At 42.9% G+C, this 14,167-nt stretch overlaps 1 protein-coding gene across 1 annotated transcript in view; it reads left to right on the forward strand.

Moving 5' to 3' along the window:
• LOC126866800 (cell adhesion molecule 3-like) overlaps positions 1–11,294 on the forward strand; it is a 39,405-nt gene extending 28,111 nt beyond the window's left edge. The window contains exons 4-6 of the mRNA XM_050620761.1: positions 3,513–3,646; positions 6,763–7,069; positions 11,053–11,294. Coding sequence (XP_050476718.1) covers positions 3,513–3,646; positions 6,763–7,069; positions 11,053–11,141 — 530 coding nt within the window. The 3' untranslated portion in view covers positions 11,142–11,294. The remainder of the gene's footprint in view (positions 1–3,512; positions 3,647–6,762; positions 7,070–11,052) is intronic.
• Positions 11,295–14,167: the final 2,873 nt, after the last annotated feature.

Below are 14,167 nucleotides of genomic sequence, written 5' to 3' on the forward strand. Positions count from 1 at the left end.
GCAGCATTTAAATGTAAACAAAGTACGTAAATTAATAACGAATTAACGACCGCAAATAGTACTTGGTATCGTTTAATGGAATCAAGAGTCTATAAATTTCAATTATTCGCTGTAAGACGGGGCAACGAAATACGCGACTACTTAATGCACACAGATTCGCGATATTTGAGTTGGTTCTGACAATTTAACAAGAAAGAAACATCTTTCGGACAGAAGAGCATCGACGGTAGTTTTCTCATCGCGCGTTAGTTTCTAAAAATCATAATTATTTTCATCGTTTCAATTATTCGCTGTAAGACGGGGCAACGGTATACGCGACTATTTAATGCACACAGATTCGCGATATTTGAGTTGGTTCTGACAATTTAACAAGAAAGAAACATCTTTCGGGCAGAAGAGCATCGACGATAGTTTTCTCACTGCACGTTAGTTTCTAAAAATCATAAGACTTGGAATCTACGTGCTGATCGGAGGATAAAATTCTCTATCGAGAAATGCTGATTGCACAAGATAAAATGATCGTACTTCTACTTATAAAATTTTGCTGGAAACCTATAAGTATCGAGATACTTTTGAGCGGTAATGTACACAGTGCGTGTCTAAATTTCATCTTGTTACGAATCATTGAATTCCTTTCTACATAAATATCCACTTTCGCGAATATTTCTACATAAATATTCAATTTCAACGTCGCTCTCCAACCAATTTGTTTTATTCATTCGTACCTGCCGCGTTAACACAAACGGGACTCGAATCGAATTAACCGTGTTTTCCACGAAACGACACCGTCGCTTCGTCCGAATTACAATTATACGAACACTGCAAAAACACCGATCGTTTTGAATTTTGTCGCTGCCTGCACGGTGTTTCCCCAGTGAATCAGATTTCGTTGTCTCTGGCGAGAAATTTTTGTCGCGATCCTTTATTTCCGGCGACCTCGTGGTTGGTTAGAAAAGTTTCCCCGTATTATAGCGCGGTGAGTTTCGCGGAAAGGAATTTTTCGTACGAAACTCTCGAAACCGATATTTATATTCGGATTATTTTTATTAGAAAAGTATCGAAAAATTGGAAGTTTCCGAGAAACGAGATAAGATAAAGCGCGCTGCGCGAACAAACCGTTCTTCTTTCTATTCTTTTCATTTACTTTTACAGCCGCAAAATCATGTGGCGAATTTTCATGGAAAACAGACAGCGGTGGAAAAGAGACACAGAACTATGAAATTTTCTTACGAGAGAAAAAGCTCCAGCTCCGATAGAATATATTCGTGTGTCCGAAACGGTTTAACGAGGATTACGAACGAATGCAGGGAGAACAAAATGCTTAGAATATTCCAACTCGCGACAACGATGAAATCCTACGACCGTACTCTCTCGCCAGTCTTTTTTTTTTTTCAACTTTTAATAAGTCCCAAATTTCGAAGGAAGAACGACAATAAAAAGACCTTACGTATGCACACGGTAAGAGAAAACTTTTACATCAGAGCCGAGCATTGCTCGCTGGTCGGGGGAAGTTCCTCCGCGCTCTTCCCACGTTTCCTTCCTCGACGATCGCGCGGCTAGTGAATTCTCCCTGGCAGAATAACAAAAAAGAAAAAAGAAAAAAAAACATACAGGAGGAAAAAGAAAGGGAAAGAGAAAAAAAAGAGCTCGAGAGGCTCTCGCAAATCACGAAAACGATACGTAACAAAGAAGGGTAGGATAAGGGGGCTGAAAAAGAAGAGAGTCACGGGATCCGTATGCTTAAACGGTGCCGTTATATCCGCGGATGGAAAAACGAAACACGCGAATCTTCTCAGATCCGGCTACGTATATGTATGTTCGTGTCTATAGTTATATACAGGGCAGCCTAGGATTTAACAGTTAAACTTTGTGCGATACGTATCCGTCGCTCTTACGCCACTATCGTGAAAAATATAAAAATTCACGATTCAACGTGAAATTATCGGATGAATCAGGCTTGCTGCATAATCGTTACATTATCGTACTCTTTAATCTACGTAATTAACCCCTTAACCTACGATTTACGTTCGAGAATTTTGGGCCGAAAACCTAAACAAGCTACTATACAGGGTGGTTGGTAACTGGTGGTACAAGCGGAAAGGGGGTGATTCTACGCGAAAAGAGAAGTCGAAAATATACAATACAAATTTTTCGTTCGAGGCTTTGTTTCCGAGAAAATCGACTTTGAATTTAGGCTCGGTACGCGTGCACTTTATCGCGTCTCGTTATAACGGGTCTCACTGTAGATCGTTGTCTCGATTGACGTTATTTTTTTAATTTTTAAATATTTTAAATTTTTATTCTATATTTTCGACTTCTTTTTTCGCGTAGAATCAGCCCCTTTCCGCTTGTACCAGCAGTTACCAACCACCCTGTATATTATATTTGGCCCGATCATCGTACTACGAGCTATTCCCGCAATATTTACGTTTGGTCCGATCGACTGCGAGCTATGCCCGTAATATTTACGTTTGGCTCGATCATCGTACTACGGGCTATGCCCGTAGCTGTAGGTTAAAGGGTTAAGAACGAGAAAGACGCTCGATCGTTGTTGGATGCGAAAATGAAAATTTATACACACGCGACTTTCGTATAAAAGGTCCGACACATCCCACGAATATAACCAAGCGCGCGATATCGTACAAACATCTAAGCTTTTATATTAGAAAATTAATTAGAATATAAAATGATCTTCTCTGTACGACTCCTCTTACGTACCACTTTTTGTTCGGTTACCCTAATAGAACGCACCGACCAAGTTTGCCTACGTTAAATCCCCTAAGCTAACGATATAAACTGCCTGCTAGAACCATTTCCTCCGGTAACTAGAACGATAATTGAAAAATTTTGTTCCGCGTCTTTATACCGGTTCTTTCAACGAGGTATACCTCTGTTCGTTATATTACAATTTACCAGGCCCCTGCATAACGGTGCACACACGTTCGCACGTTCACGTGCATCGGTGTAGAGACGAAACGAAAGGTACGAGACGCATCTCGCTTCGAAAACACTTGCGCGGAAACATTTGGCACGGTGAATTCTCTGTAAGGGGAGATCGGCACGATGCCGTCTCTCTTACGAATGCATTATTCCGATATCGAAACGCGAACCCGAATTGCCAGGCATAAAAGAAGAATTTTTCATCAGGCATGCAGGCTGTTGGTGCGTTGGCGAAAACACACGGTCGAATCTATCGGCTCGATCTGTGCACACGTGAGTACATTGGTTGGTTGGTTGGTTGGTTGGTTGGTGCATCCGGGAATCTTGAAAAGTCCCCTCCCCGCCACCGCCCCTGCAACCAAACCACCCGACGTCCTATCTGTATGCATATATTTGTTATATATATATATATATATATATATATATATATATATATATATATATATGTATGTACGTACGTGCACGTATGTATGTACACACACGTAGGAAACGGTCGAACGTCAAAGCGGTGTTTCGAACATGCTTCGCATACTTCCGGGACCCGTGTGTACCTGACGTCTCTTGTTCCGCAGAATTACCCTCTCAAGGGCCGTCGATACACGGGTTAAGGAGGAAATACCGGATCGACGATATGCTACGTTTGAACTGCACATCCGGACGGAGTAAACCCGCGGCCAATCTCACCTGGTACATCAACGATCGACAAGTACGGTTTGCTATATGAAATCGCGAATAGCGGCTACAAATTCCTAGCCTCCTATCACCGATGTCTTCCCATACCTCTCGTATCGTATTCCGTTCTCTCGTTCTCTGGCTCCTGTAAGACGTAACCAAGCAGCCACCGCCCCCCCCCCCCTGACCCGTTTCGCGTTACAACCCCTTTCCGCCGTTGCGAATGCTTCGAGACTGTGCATTACGCGGCGGATGCATTGGCTAGGAAACAGTTAGCGGATCGCGTCTGAGATTTTAGAGTTAATTGTTATGGCGGTCGAGGAACTACGGTTGCGCAGTTTGATGGATTTAATCCATTAAGGGGCTGCGATCAAATCGCGGCAACGCTTCGCTCTTGCGTTCTTTTTCCATCAATTTATAACGCGCCTCTGTACCTTTGGATATCGCGGCTACAAAAGAGAATCCAGAGATATTTTTTCCCATGCGATCTATTCCGCGTAGATTCTACGGTTTTTGCGAAATGTAACGAAATTTCCGAGGTATTTGCGATACGGTGACCCGACGCTTTCAACGATACTCGCGGTTATCGATTTGTCCGCGGACTCGTTTCTGCAGATTTTGGAAGATACTCGTTTCGAGATTATTTGATTCTATGAAAGTTCTAGATTATAATATCGTCTTGACGCGTTCCTCCACCGAGTTTCCAGTTATACACCGCGATACTCGAACACAGCGAGGTATTGATTGCGCTAAATCCGTGGCTCAGCTTCCCGGCTTTTATCATCCATCGAAATAGAACAGAATTGAATTAAAATGTCGAAATAGATGTACGCCGTGGAGAGAAGACAACAGGAGTTACGGTCGTTCCGATCGTTTCGTCGCGTCTTTCGATACGCGCAAGACGTCGAGTACTACGTGGTTTCGTTCTCAATTTCATTCGTTCTATCTTGATGCGAAGCGAAATTGAGTGGAGAAATTGAATTAGACGGGCTTGGATCGAAATTCCTAGTACAAATGAGATCGGGCAGCTACTACTTACGATAGAATTGCCACGGAGAATTATAAAATTGCACCTGCGAGCATCATTTTCGAAAATTCAATGTCGGCCTGAATCGAAAATTTGTCAAATACACTCGATTACTTCTTTGCCATTGCTTACTTTCTTTGCATTATTTTATATAGACGATAACGAATCGAAAATGTAAAATGCAATCTTTCCTCTTCGAGGTTCGTTTTCGCGACAGTTCAATTTGAAATTTGTTGATTCTTCTTGTTATTCTCGAGCTTCGTTTTATTCCAAGCCACGGCGTCCCGCCCTAATTTCGTTTGTAACCAACAATTTTTTATTATTCGTCGTATCGAGTTCAGGACGGTTCGCCGACCGTGCTCCGTAATTTTTGTTCGGATGTGTCCCACGCTGTCCCGTGTCACCTCGAAGCTTTATCATTTTTTTGCGGCGAAGAACGGCCAAGTTTATTCAGCTGATCAAATTCTAGACGGTTTTTAAATACACAGCCTCGTACGTGCAATCTGTCGTTGGATCCAATTTCTAAATTGTCGCGTTTCAAACGTCGTTCGCTCTTCCACGTCTCAAACATCGATACGTTTTACTCTTTAATTACGTCACGTTGAAAGATCGAAGACTCGAATTATATTTTCGGGAAGTCTGTTCTGGAGAAACGTCTGTTGTTTCATCAGGATGCGAAATATTTCGCGAAATACCGCATTTCGGACATTTTTGTCCGAGATGAATACGCATATTGCGATCGGAACGAGGCTCGGAAATTTGATTTCGCGATGAAATGTTACCTAACGAAACCTCGTCGCGTGTTTTTCTCCTGTCTGTTCCTTCAATAAAATGACATATTACGGAAAAAGCAACGTTGCAACGTTATGACGAAAAATAAGGGAGAAAAATAGAAGAGAGAAGAAAAAGTAATCGAAGTTTCTTGGACGTGTAATGACGGCGTTATCAAAACACGGTCCTGTCGAATCGGTTGTCTATCAATTCGGTGCTACGTGCGTGCCCGGCGATAAAATCGCATTGTTGCTCGAAATACCGATACTTTTGACGTGCACCCTCCTCTTTATCAGCAGTTTGGAGTGACAGAAAGCCGCTGCGCTTGTCTTCTGCTCTTACGCGACACCGTACACCCTTTTAAAAATCATATTATTCTTCAAAGAAAATATCTGCAGCGGAAGTAGCGAATTTTCGAAAAATCAATTCGTGATTTTCCGTGAAAATTCCGCAGATTTACAACGGTACGTTTTTAATAGTTTGAACGATTCTCTCGTTGTAAAATATTACGATAAAAGCCTGTCTGTTACTGTACCGTTCGTTTAGACTTTTCCGCCAGTTTTACATTTTACTCGCCGATGGTTCTAAATTGATCTGTCCTTAAACGGATTCAATGTTCGTTAATATTCCATTGTAAAGTTTTCGTTGAAACATTGGAAAATTGATGGTCGAAAGCAGATATCGCAACATAAATTTAAATTAATTTAACGCTTGATAAAATTGCAGAATAATTAACGGTATATCGAGCACCTCGTGCACTCGATAGACAATCCCAGTCTAACGATGAATGTCGTCGCCTAAGAAGTACGCCGAACAAAGTATCGCTTCAAACTTGATAGAATTTTCGAATAATTAACGAAATACCAAGCACCCGATATATAGACAGTTTCGACTACAAAATCGGACGTTGTGGTTCAAGAGATTCGTCGGCGAATCGATCGTTTGAAAGATCGACCGACGACCACGAAGATCAATGGTGCGAGTATTTTTCTGAAAATTCCCTCGGGAGGATCCTTGATTTCCGATACTATAGGTAATGAGACCTTTAATAGCCATTAAATACCAACATTTTACGGTCACAGCATATCAGGTTCGCAAACTATCGTCGGTCGAAGACCACAAAGGGTCCAAGTAGCCCTAAACGTCGTAGAAACCTTGTTATCGGAAACGCTCGAAGCGATTAGCAAATTCCTCGATCGCGGCCAATTAATCGGGCTGAAATTTGTCCTTAAATCGATACGACGACGTTCGGATTAATTATCGGCAAGTGGAAAGCCGAACGGGAGCCAGAGAATTTTCAGGAACGTGGCAGGCCACCTGTTTAACCTGTTCGTACAAATTGTCACACGCAGCCGCTGAAATCGCACGTCCGCACGTACAGTCCCTTGGACACGAACGAGTCCGAGTGGCACATTTCACAGATCGGCCTTCAGTTCCTCGTTACGCACGACCATTTCGCGGGGGGCAAGCTGAAAATACGATGCAGCGCCTCCATATACGACATTTACTGGCAGAGCACCGAGGTCAGCACCGAGGAGGACAAACCGAGGCTGATACACTACGAACCAGCGGCGACCATCGTCGGTATCAACTACCTGCAGCCGCCACCCAACTTCCAGACCGGCCAGAAGAAACCCGATGGACACGTTGGAGTCAAAGGTAAAACAAATCTTTGCACTTTCATTTGCTGAACTGTTAGATTGGCAGCCGAGTGACTGCGGATTTTGTCATTAGGTGGTAGTTGCCGATCCAATATTAACTCTCCTACGCTTTTTCGGTAATTTTCCATAGAATTCGTTAAGTTTGAGAAACACGAGAAACGATTGTGATTATTCGTCATTTAAGAATTATCGTTATATCGAACCCTCGAGAAGCATTTCTATGACGTTCGCTTGCAACTTCGTAATTAGCAGTCGAATTTATAAGACGAATTTACCGCTACTTCGTTTATGTTTGCTACGATTGAGAAGTATCAGCGTCTGTCACGTCTGTACGTTAATATGTAAATGTAGAAGCAGGTTCGCGCTTTATAATTTCCTATAGTACGATGTCCTATGAAACGATCGTACGAGCGATCGCTGGAAATTGTAGAAAGAGATTCAGCCTTCCTCGATCGCAGTCTCTGATAAGTAAAAATCCGATAAATTCTCTTCTGGAATGAAACGTTTCGTGAATTTTTATCATTAACTTGACACTTCAACTTTCGAAAGGAAAGAAGAAAGTAAGATCGAAAGGCAGAAAATTCCAGGATCGCAACAGGATGAAAGAGCGTTCTTGCGAAGGGAGGAGAAGGGTTGCTTAAGTCGTATAATAGGCTTAGCGAGTTCTTAGATCTTTTGGGGTGTTTACAAGCAGGGAGGCTTCATGGAAAGCATTCCACCCGTCGTTGATTGAACTTTTTGATAGCGATACTGTCGAGGGTTTGGTTTACCGTTGCAGACCGTGGGATTGCCGTCTTCTCTTTCAAACTTTCGGTCTTCATTGGTTATTTTCAGAGAATTTGTCGGGCTGAAATAACGATGTTTGATAAACGTTAAAGATTAGTATTCCGGAGAATCTGAAACCGTTGGGATTAAAACGCGACGATAAGTTTCCGGGATAGCGAAATTTCCAAACTTTCCGATAAATATCTGAAAGACGAGGAAAAGGGGAGATTGTGAATTTTGAAACAAAGACGATTTATTCTTCGGGAATAAAAGTCACGCTTTATCTACGACAGCCAAGTATCTTCGTTAGAAAAATCGTCGTGTTCGATATGGCTGCTCGAGATGGTGGTTTCCATTCTAATCCAATTAAATCAACGAATATTCATTTTTCCTATTATCATCGCCAGAAACATCGCCACATTTTACCTAGCTTCCGTATATACGCTTCCAATATTTAATTAGCAAAACCACTTACTTAAATCGCGCAATCACCGCCGTAGGCTTATAACGTTAACGAATTCGAACCGTGTCACTTCTATACGAAGATTAAAAAATAAAGAAAAATCCATTAGAAGAGCGCGTCATCGATCGCGCGCAAAAACTGCAAAGCATCACAGGCAAGTTAGAAATTTGCAGTAGCATTTCAATCCGTGTGCCTCGTTTACGACGACTCTGCCGAACGAAAGACGTCCGTTTTACGGATTAACGAGTTACGAAGCCGGTTTGGACCGATTAAATCGAGCAACTGACATGTCTGCTATTTTTTCCTTTCGTTTCTCTCATTGAGCCGTGAACGGACTGTGCACGACGGCCGAGCATCCGGTTGTTTGTCCACATCGTGGTCCGGGATAATCTGACCGGTCGAATTATCCTGGTTAACGTCAAATAGCTCGGCACGCCATCAAATAATTCGTTTCACGCCAGCTAATCCGAGGCTGCGGCGAAGATAATTCCCGACGTATTCCAGGATTATTTGCTGCGGCTTTGGATTATTTGGCGTCAAGTGAGCCGCACTTCAGCGGCGCGCCGCGCTCTTCTCGAAAATGACAACGACGACGAAACAACGACGACGAAACAACGACGACGATCGCTATAGCGACGAACGACGGCGAAAAACAAGGATGGAAATAAATAAGCGAAAGGACGCGGTATAGGTTTCCTCGGTGCACCGGAGAAGCGTTGTATAATAAGCCGTGTGCCAGTCGCAATTCGATCGAAATCATCTCGTTGGAGGAAAAAAAAAACGCACGGTCGAATTCATTGATCGTGGTTTGTAAAAAAAAACTTCGTTTTGTTATTTGAGTTAGCCGGTTTGCCTCGTTATAGAAGTGGCTCTTCTAGTTTCCATCAGCAGCAGCAGCAGCAGCAGCAGCAGAGTCCCTCTTTCGTTTCATCCATCCTTTCTCTGTATTCGTTTCTCCGCCGGATCGTGGCAAAGCAAGTTACCTGATAAACGAAATATTTGCTCGTTAGATGGCGTATCGATCGCGATTCCACCGATGATATCCATTCGCCTTTTTCCCTCGATGGAGCCGCTGGATAGTCAGATTTGCGGACGAATTAACCGCGCGCCCATTGCGCGTAATTGCCACGATAAATAAACGTTAATTTATAATATACACGAGCGAAGCCGCCCGAGTGTTTGTAACAAAGTGTAACTATAATACGATATAATAGTGAACGGGACGATTATTAACGATAATTAATGGCAGCATATGGCATCCACGGCGACCACGTTACTTTATTTAGCCTGCGGTCGATGTTTGCGCGATTTACGTATAGTTAGGAACGCGTTCAGCTTTAAATTTACTAAATTAACCATCGGGCACAAACGAGCATTGTAAAAGGTGGTAATACCAGCGATTAACCGGCGTCGTAATTAAGCGTCGTTTATGCGGATAGAATTGGTGATAAAGGGGGCGAGCAGGGGATGACAGACGAGACCAGGAGAAAAGAGACAGAGTCGCGTTACCGTCACGGTTCGCTCGCGGTTCGTTCAAATGTTATTCGAGGCCTTGAAGCGTGACTGCAGCGATCCAGGCTGGTTAATTCACTCGCAGAGCATTGAATAATATTTGATCGAAGCCCGTGACTGGATCGGGACTGCCAGTGTAAATCAAGTCACCATGGTTAGGGGTTAATTAGTGGGTCGAGAAAGTGCAGCCTAGCGATCGAGCGTCGACAGGCCAAAAATCGTTTCTCTTCTATCTATGTTATTTATCGTTTTGCCATCGCGTACAAGCGTCGAGACGGACCAGACAGAGACAGAGACAGAGAGAGAGAGAGAGAGAGAGAGAGAGAAATTTTTGTTCATTCGCAGTAGCGCGTAGGAAATCCGTCATCCATCATCGTTCGAAAGCCTCGATCGAAATTCTATGACCTACATCCGGAGGCGGCTGTTAAAGCATAAGCGTACCCTCAATTTGATTTTTTTTCTTTCTGCAGGCGTTATTATGCTCGGAAGCGCCGTTTTATTACTTTCAATTCCCGGTGCTCAGCACCTACATCGCTGACTACACAGCCATGTATTAGCACGTAGAATGGCGCGTATTAATTCGGAAAGTTTCGCGCCTCGACGCAAGGGGATCCCCGTAGTCGCGCTCCCCTTCTCCTCGCTCTTTGTTCTCTCTGAAAAAAAAGAGCTGCCCTATGGAGAACGCCGATGATCGGTAATTCGATCCATTAGCGACGATTCCAACCTGAACAATGTTCGTAAACGCGGATCGTGAGCGTCGATAAATTCCATTCGTTCGACGATCTAAGAAATTCGTAACTTCCGCTTCCACCAAGTAATTTGCTTTCGTCGCGTTCTCCGATTACTCCGTTCATTTTCCAAACGATCGGAAAAGCGTTCTGCTCGATCGTTAATTACGGAGAAGCATTAGTCGGTTCAAAGTACGACGTTACCGTATGGCGGAAACACTCGCGCGTAGCATGGTCGAATACGCAATTTAGCCTGTTACCGCGTTGGTCTCTGGTCCGGGGCAAAAATTCATAATATTCTCTGTTCAAACATCGTCGAAAACGTAATCTCAGCCTGGTCGAAACTCCGCTTAACCCGTTTCGTACGTCTAAAAGGCAAAATGGAAGCGGTGGGTACAAATTCATTTATTCGTCCATCGCGTTGCGGGCGAACGATCGCCGCGAGCACGCGACCGATCGCAGCAACGAACGCAGAACTTTGAGTGCAGCAGCCTGTGTATTCTCTGTTTTCAGTTCTCGGCTCGTCCAGGTCGGAGATGCGGCTGCCGTCGGCGCGGCTGGTCCTGGGACTGTTCGCGTTCCTTTTGATCGCCATTCGTTAACCGTACCGCATTCAACTACGCGCGCTTTGGAGCTGTTTATATAAATCGACGTGCTTGTAAGAAAGTCCAGGCCGCTTTGTGTCGCGCGATGGTCGTCCTCCGGCGACGCACGTGCCGCGTCACGCCCTTTTCTGGACCACGGTGAGAGAGAAAGGAAGAGGAGAGGAACGCGGCCGAAGATCGAAGGAAAACGAGACGAAACGAGTTATTAGGAAGCTATTCGATGCTGGATAAGTCGGTTGGATCGAGCTGAAAAAACGAAGGAGCAGCGAGAAAGGCGAAGCAGAGAGGAGGCAATGGACAGGGGAAATTCGCCGGTGAATCGCGGAGAACTGGATACAGCTGTATCGCGGCATCTTAATTTTCTCTACGATGATGGCGATCGACGAACCGCGACTTCTCGTGAAAACAGGTACATCCGTGATCGGCCAAAAATCGGAGAAGAAACGGCCAACGTCCGAGGAATATTTCATTATTAGACACTATGCATTTCCTTTCTCTTTGGCAGAAATCGTGTGTTCGCAATGTGTAGTACACCATTTACGGTGGCATCGTTTCCAAGATAAAAATGACAGTTTTCTTTTTCATACTTTTATAAAGCCCTACAATGGACTAAACTCGTAGCGTGGATGTGTATATATATATATATATATATATATATATATATATATATATATATATATATATATATATATATATATATATATATATATATATATATATATATGTATATGTATATGTATATATATACATGTATATTCTATATAATATATATATGTGTGTGTGTATAATCTGTCTGTATATCCGTCTCTCACTGCCATTATTCATTGCCTCTAATTCTCTTCTTCTTTTAACTCTGTCTTTCCACCCGTGCGTCGATTTCAATTTTGAAAGAAACAAAGCGGTTCCATCACGTCACGCGATTCACCTAAACGAGCAAGAAGAACGAAACAAAATATGGAAATGCGTAAGAAACAGCGAGCGAGTAGATGTACCTGATGAATCGGATATTCGACGAGTCACTTTGCGTTGCTACTGTTATCGTGTCTGATATTCTTGTAATCGAGAGGACGATGAACGAAACCGAAGAGAAAAGATGGTGCTCTTCCCGCGCGAATTGTTCGCCGTCGTGAAAAGCTCTCGTGCGGGGAAAATAGGCGGCAACGGAGAAAACAAAAGGGCAGGACGAAAGAGGAGAAAAAAATAGAAAAAAAAAACAAGCCAAACAAACGAGGAAGAAAAGGACATTGGCGAAAGAAAAGTTTATCCGTTTACGGTTGGAAAAGAGAAAAAATTTGGTCGTTTGTTATCCCTACGCTTTTCTGTTCTATCCGCGTGCACACCGTGTAATTCCATCGGCAGAAGGTTATTACGTATTCGGTTTATTAAATTAATAGCCATTTACCGTTCGATTTAATGCGTTTCCCTCCGATACATTTGTCAACCGCGTGTGACACGCCTTCGTACGTAACGAACAACAAAAGCGATTTACACAGTCACGTTCTGTTTACAATGAATATCGAGCTTACTGTTCTCCCCCGTCTGCTTCCGGTTTCGAACGTTGTTTCCTGTTGCTCACGCCGGTGCATCGTTCGCCTCGAATCGGTACGCGCACAAATTCCACGTCTTGCGACTCGCGTCGCTCCAACAATTATTTATTTATTTTTTTATTTGTCGTTTCGCAATAACGGACGAGGCATGACGATCGAACATGAAAGAATTAGAGAGAAAGGACGAGAAAAGGAAAAGGAAAGAAAGAAGCGATACGAGGAATATCGTATATATATGTATATGTATATGTATATGTATATTATGTATTAACGAGCGATGTGTGCTAGTATTAGTTACGAATTATCGATTAAGGATCGCAACGACTGAATAATACTCTACATGATTTTCTAATTGTAATAAGTATTTTTGAAACCGTCATCGTTTCTACGTAGCTAACGCGAGCGAGCGTTCGATAGGGAACGTGTTTCATTCGGAGAATTAGCCAAAGAGAACAAATAAAAACGAATAGACGAGGACGAAGAAACGAGAAGGAGAGAAAGAAAAACGCACGAGAGCGGTGTAATTGATATTTTCGAACGAGATATTATGCGTCTAATAGAAAGAAGAAAGAATAAAATAAGTGTAAAGTGTCAGGGAGAGAGAGAGAGAGAGAGAGAGAAAGAGAGTGAGAGAGAGAGAGAGAATCTCGCGTGCACGCAGCATAGTTTCACGATTCTTTGTGTAATAGAGAAGATGTTAGCGAAATTTTTGCCAATTTTTTGGTATCGATGCTCGTTATGTTCCTCAGCTTGTCACGATACGAAAGAATATTTATGATAATAATAACGATATGACCACAACATCGTATTTCATTTCATTTCATTCAAAAGCTCACCGTCATTTTCGTTCTTCCTCGCTATTACTTTTCATTTTACCATCTATCGTCTTTAATTCGTATCATTGCGAAGCACTATGTAAGAAGAAAGCAAAAAGGATATCGAAATACAGAGTAACATCGTACTCCTGTTAAAAATATAAATCCTACTCCCTTTCGCTGTTCGACTTCTCGCAAGAAATCGGTCGTCTCTTTAAAAATTGCAGCGAGGGGACACCTTGCGAGAGAGGGGGGCGGAGGTAAAAAGGAAAAGTAGCTTACTCAGAGTCTCTCAATACCACTTAACCTCCTTTTTTAAATCCCTGTTTTATTCGCCACGATATAACGTAATTCCTAATGGCCGTTCATGAAAATTCAGCATAAAACGGACCAAATATTCCAGCGCACGAATTATCCACGGCTTTACGTATTAGCACGGATAAGAGGCAATTTCGAGAAGCGATTTTTTTTTCATCAACGATATCCGTGTTCCTGCCATTGAAACAACCCCTTAACGAATCAGCCGATTTTTCACCAAAGTCGATCCGAACGCTACCGGTTAACAAACGTTATTTTATCAAACGCTCGCCGATCGAATCGTGTTTCGTTGGCATTATTACTCCATTTGTTTCCGCGTCACAGGCAATAATGCTGATGAAAT

This window comes from Bombus huntii, chromosome 6 (genome assembly GCF_024542735.1).
Source record: "Bombus huntii isolate Logan2020A chromosome 6, iyBomHunt1.1, whole genome shotgun sequence".
Taxonomy (NCBI): domain Eukaryota; kingdom Metazoa; phylum Arthropoda; class Insecta; order Hymenoptera; family Apidae; genus Bombus; species Bombus huntii.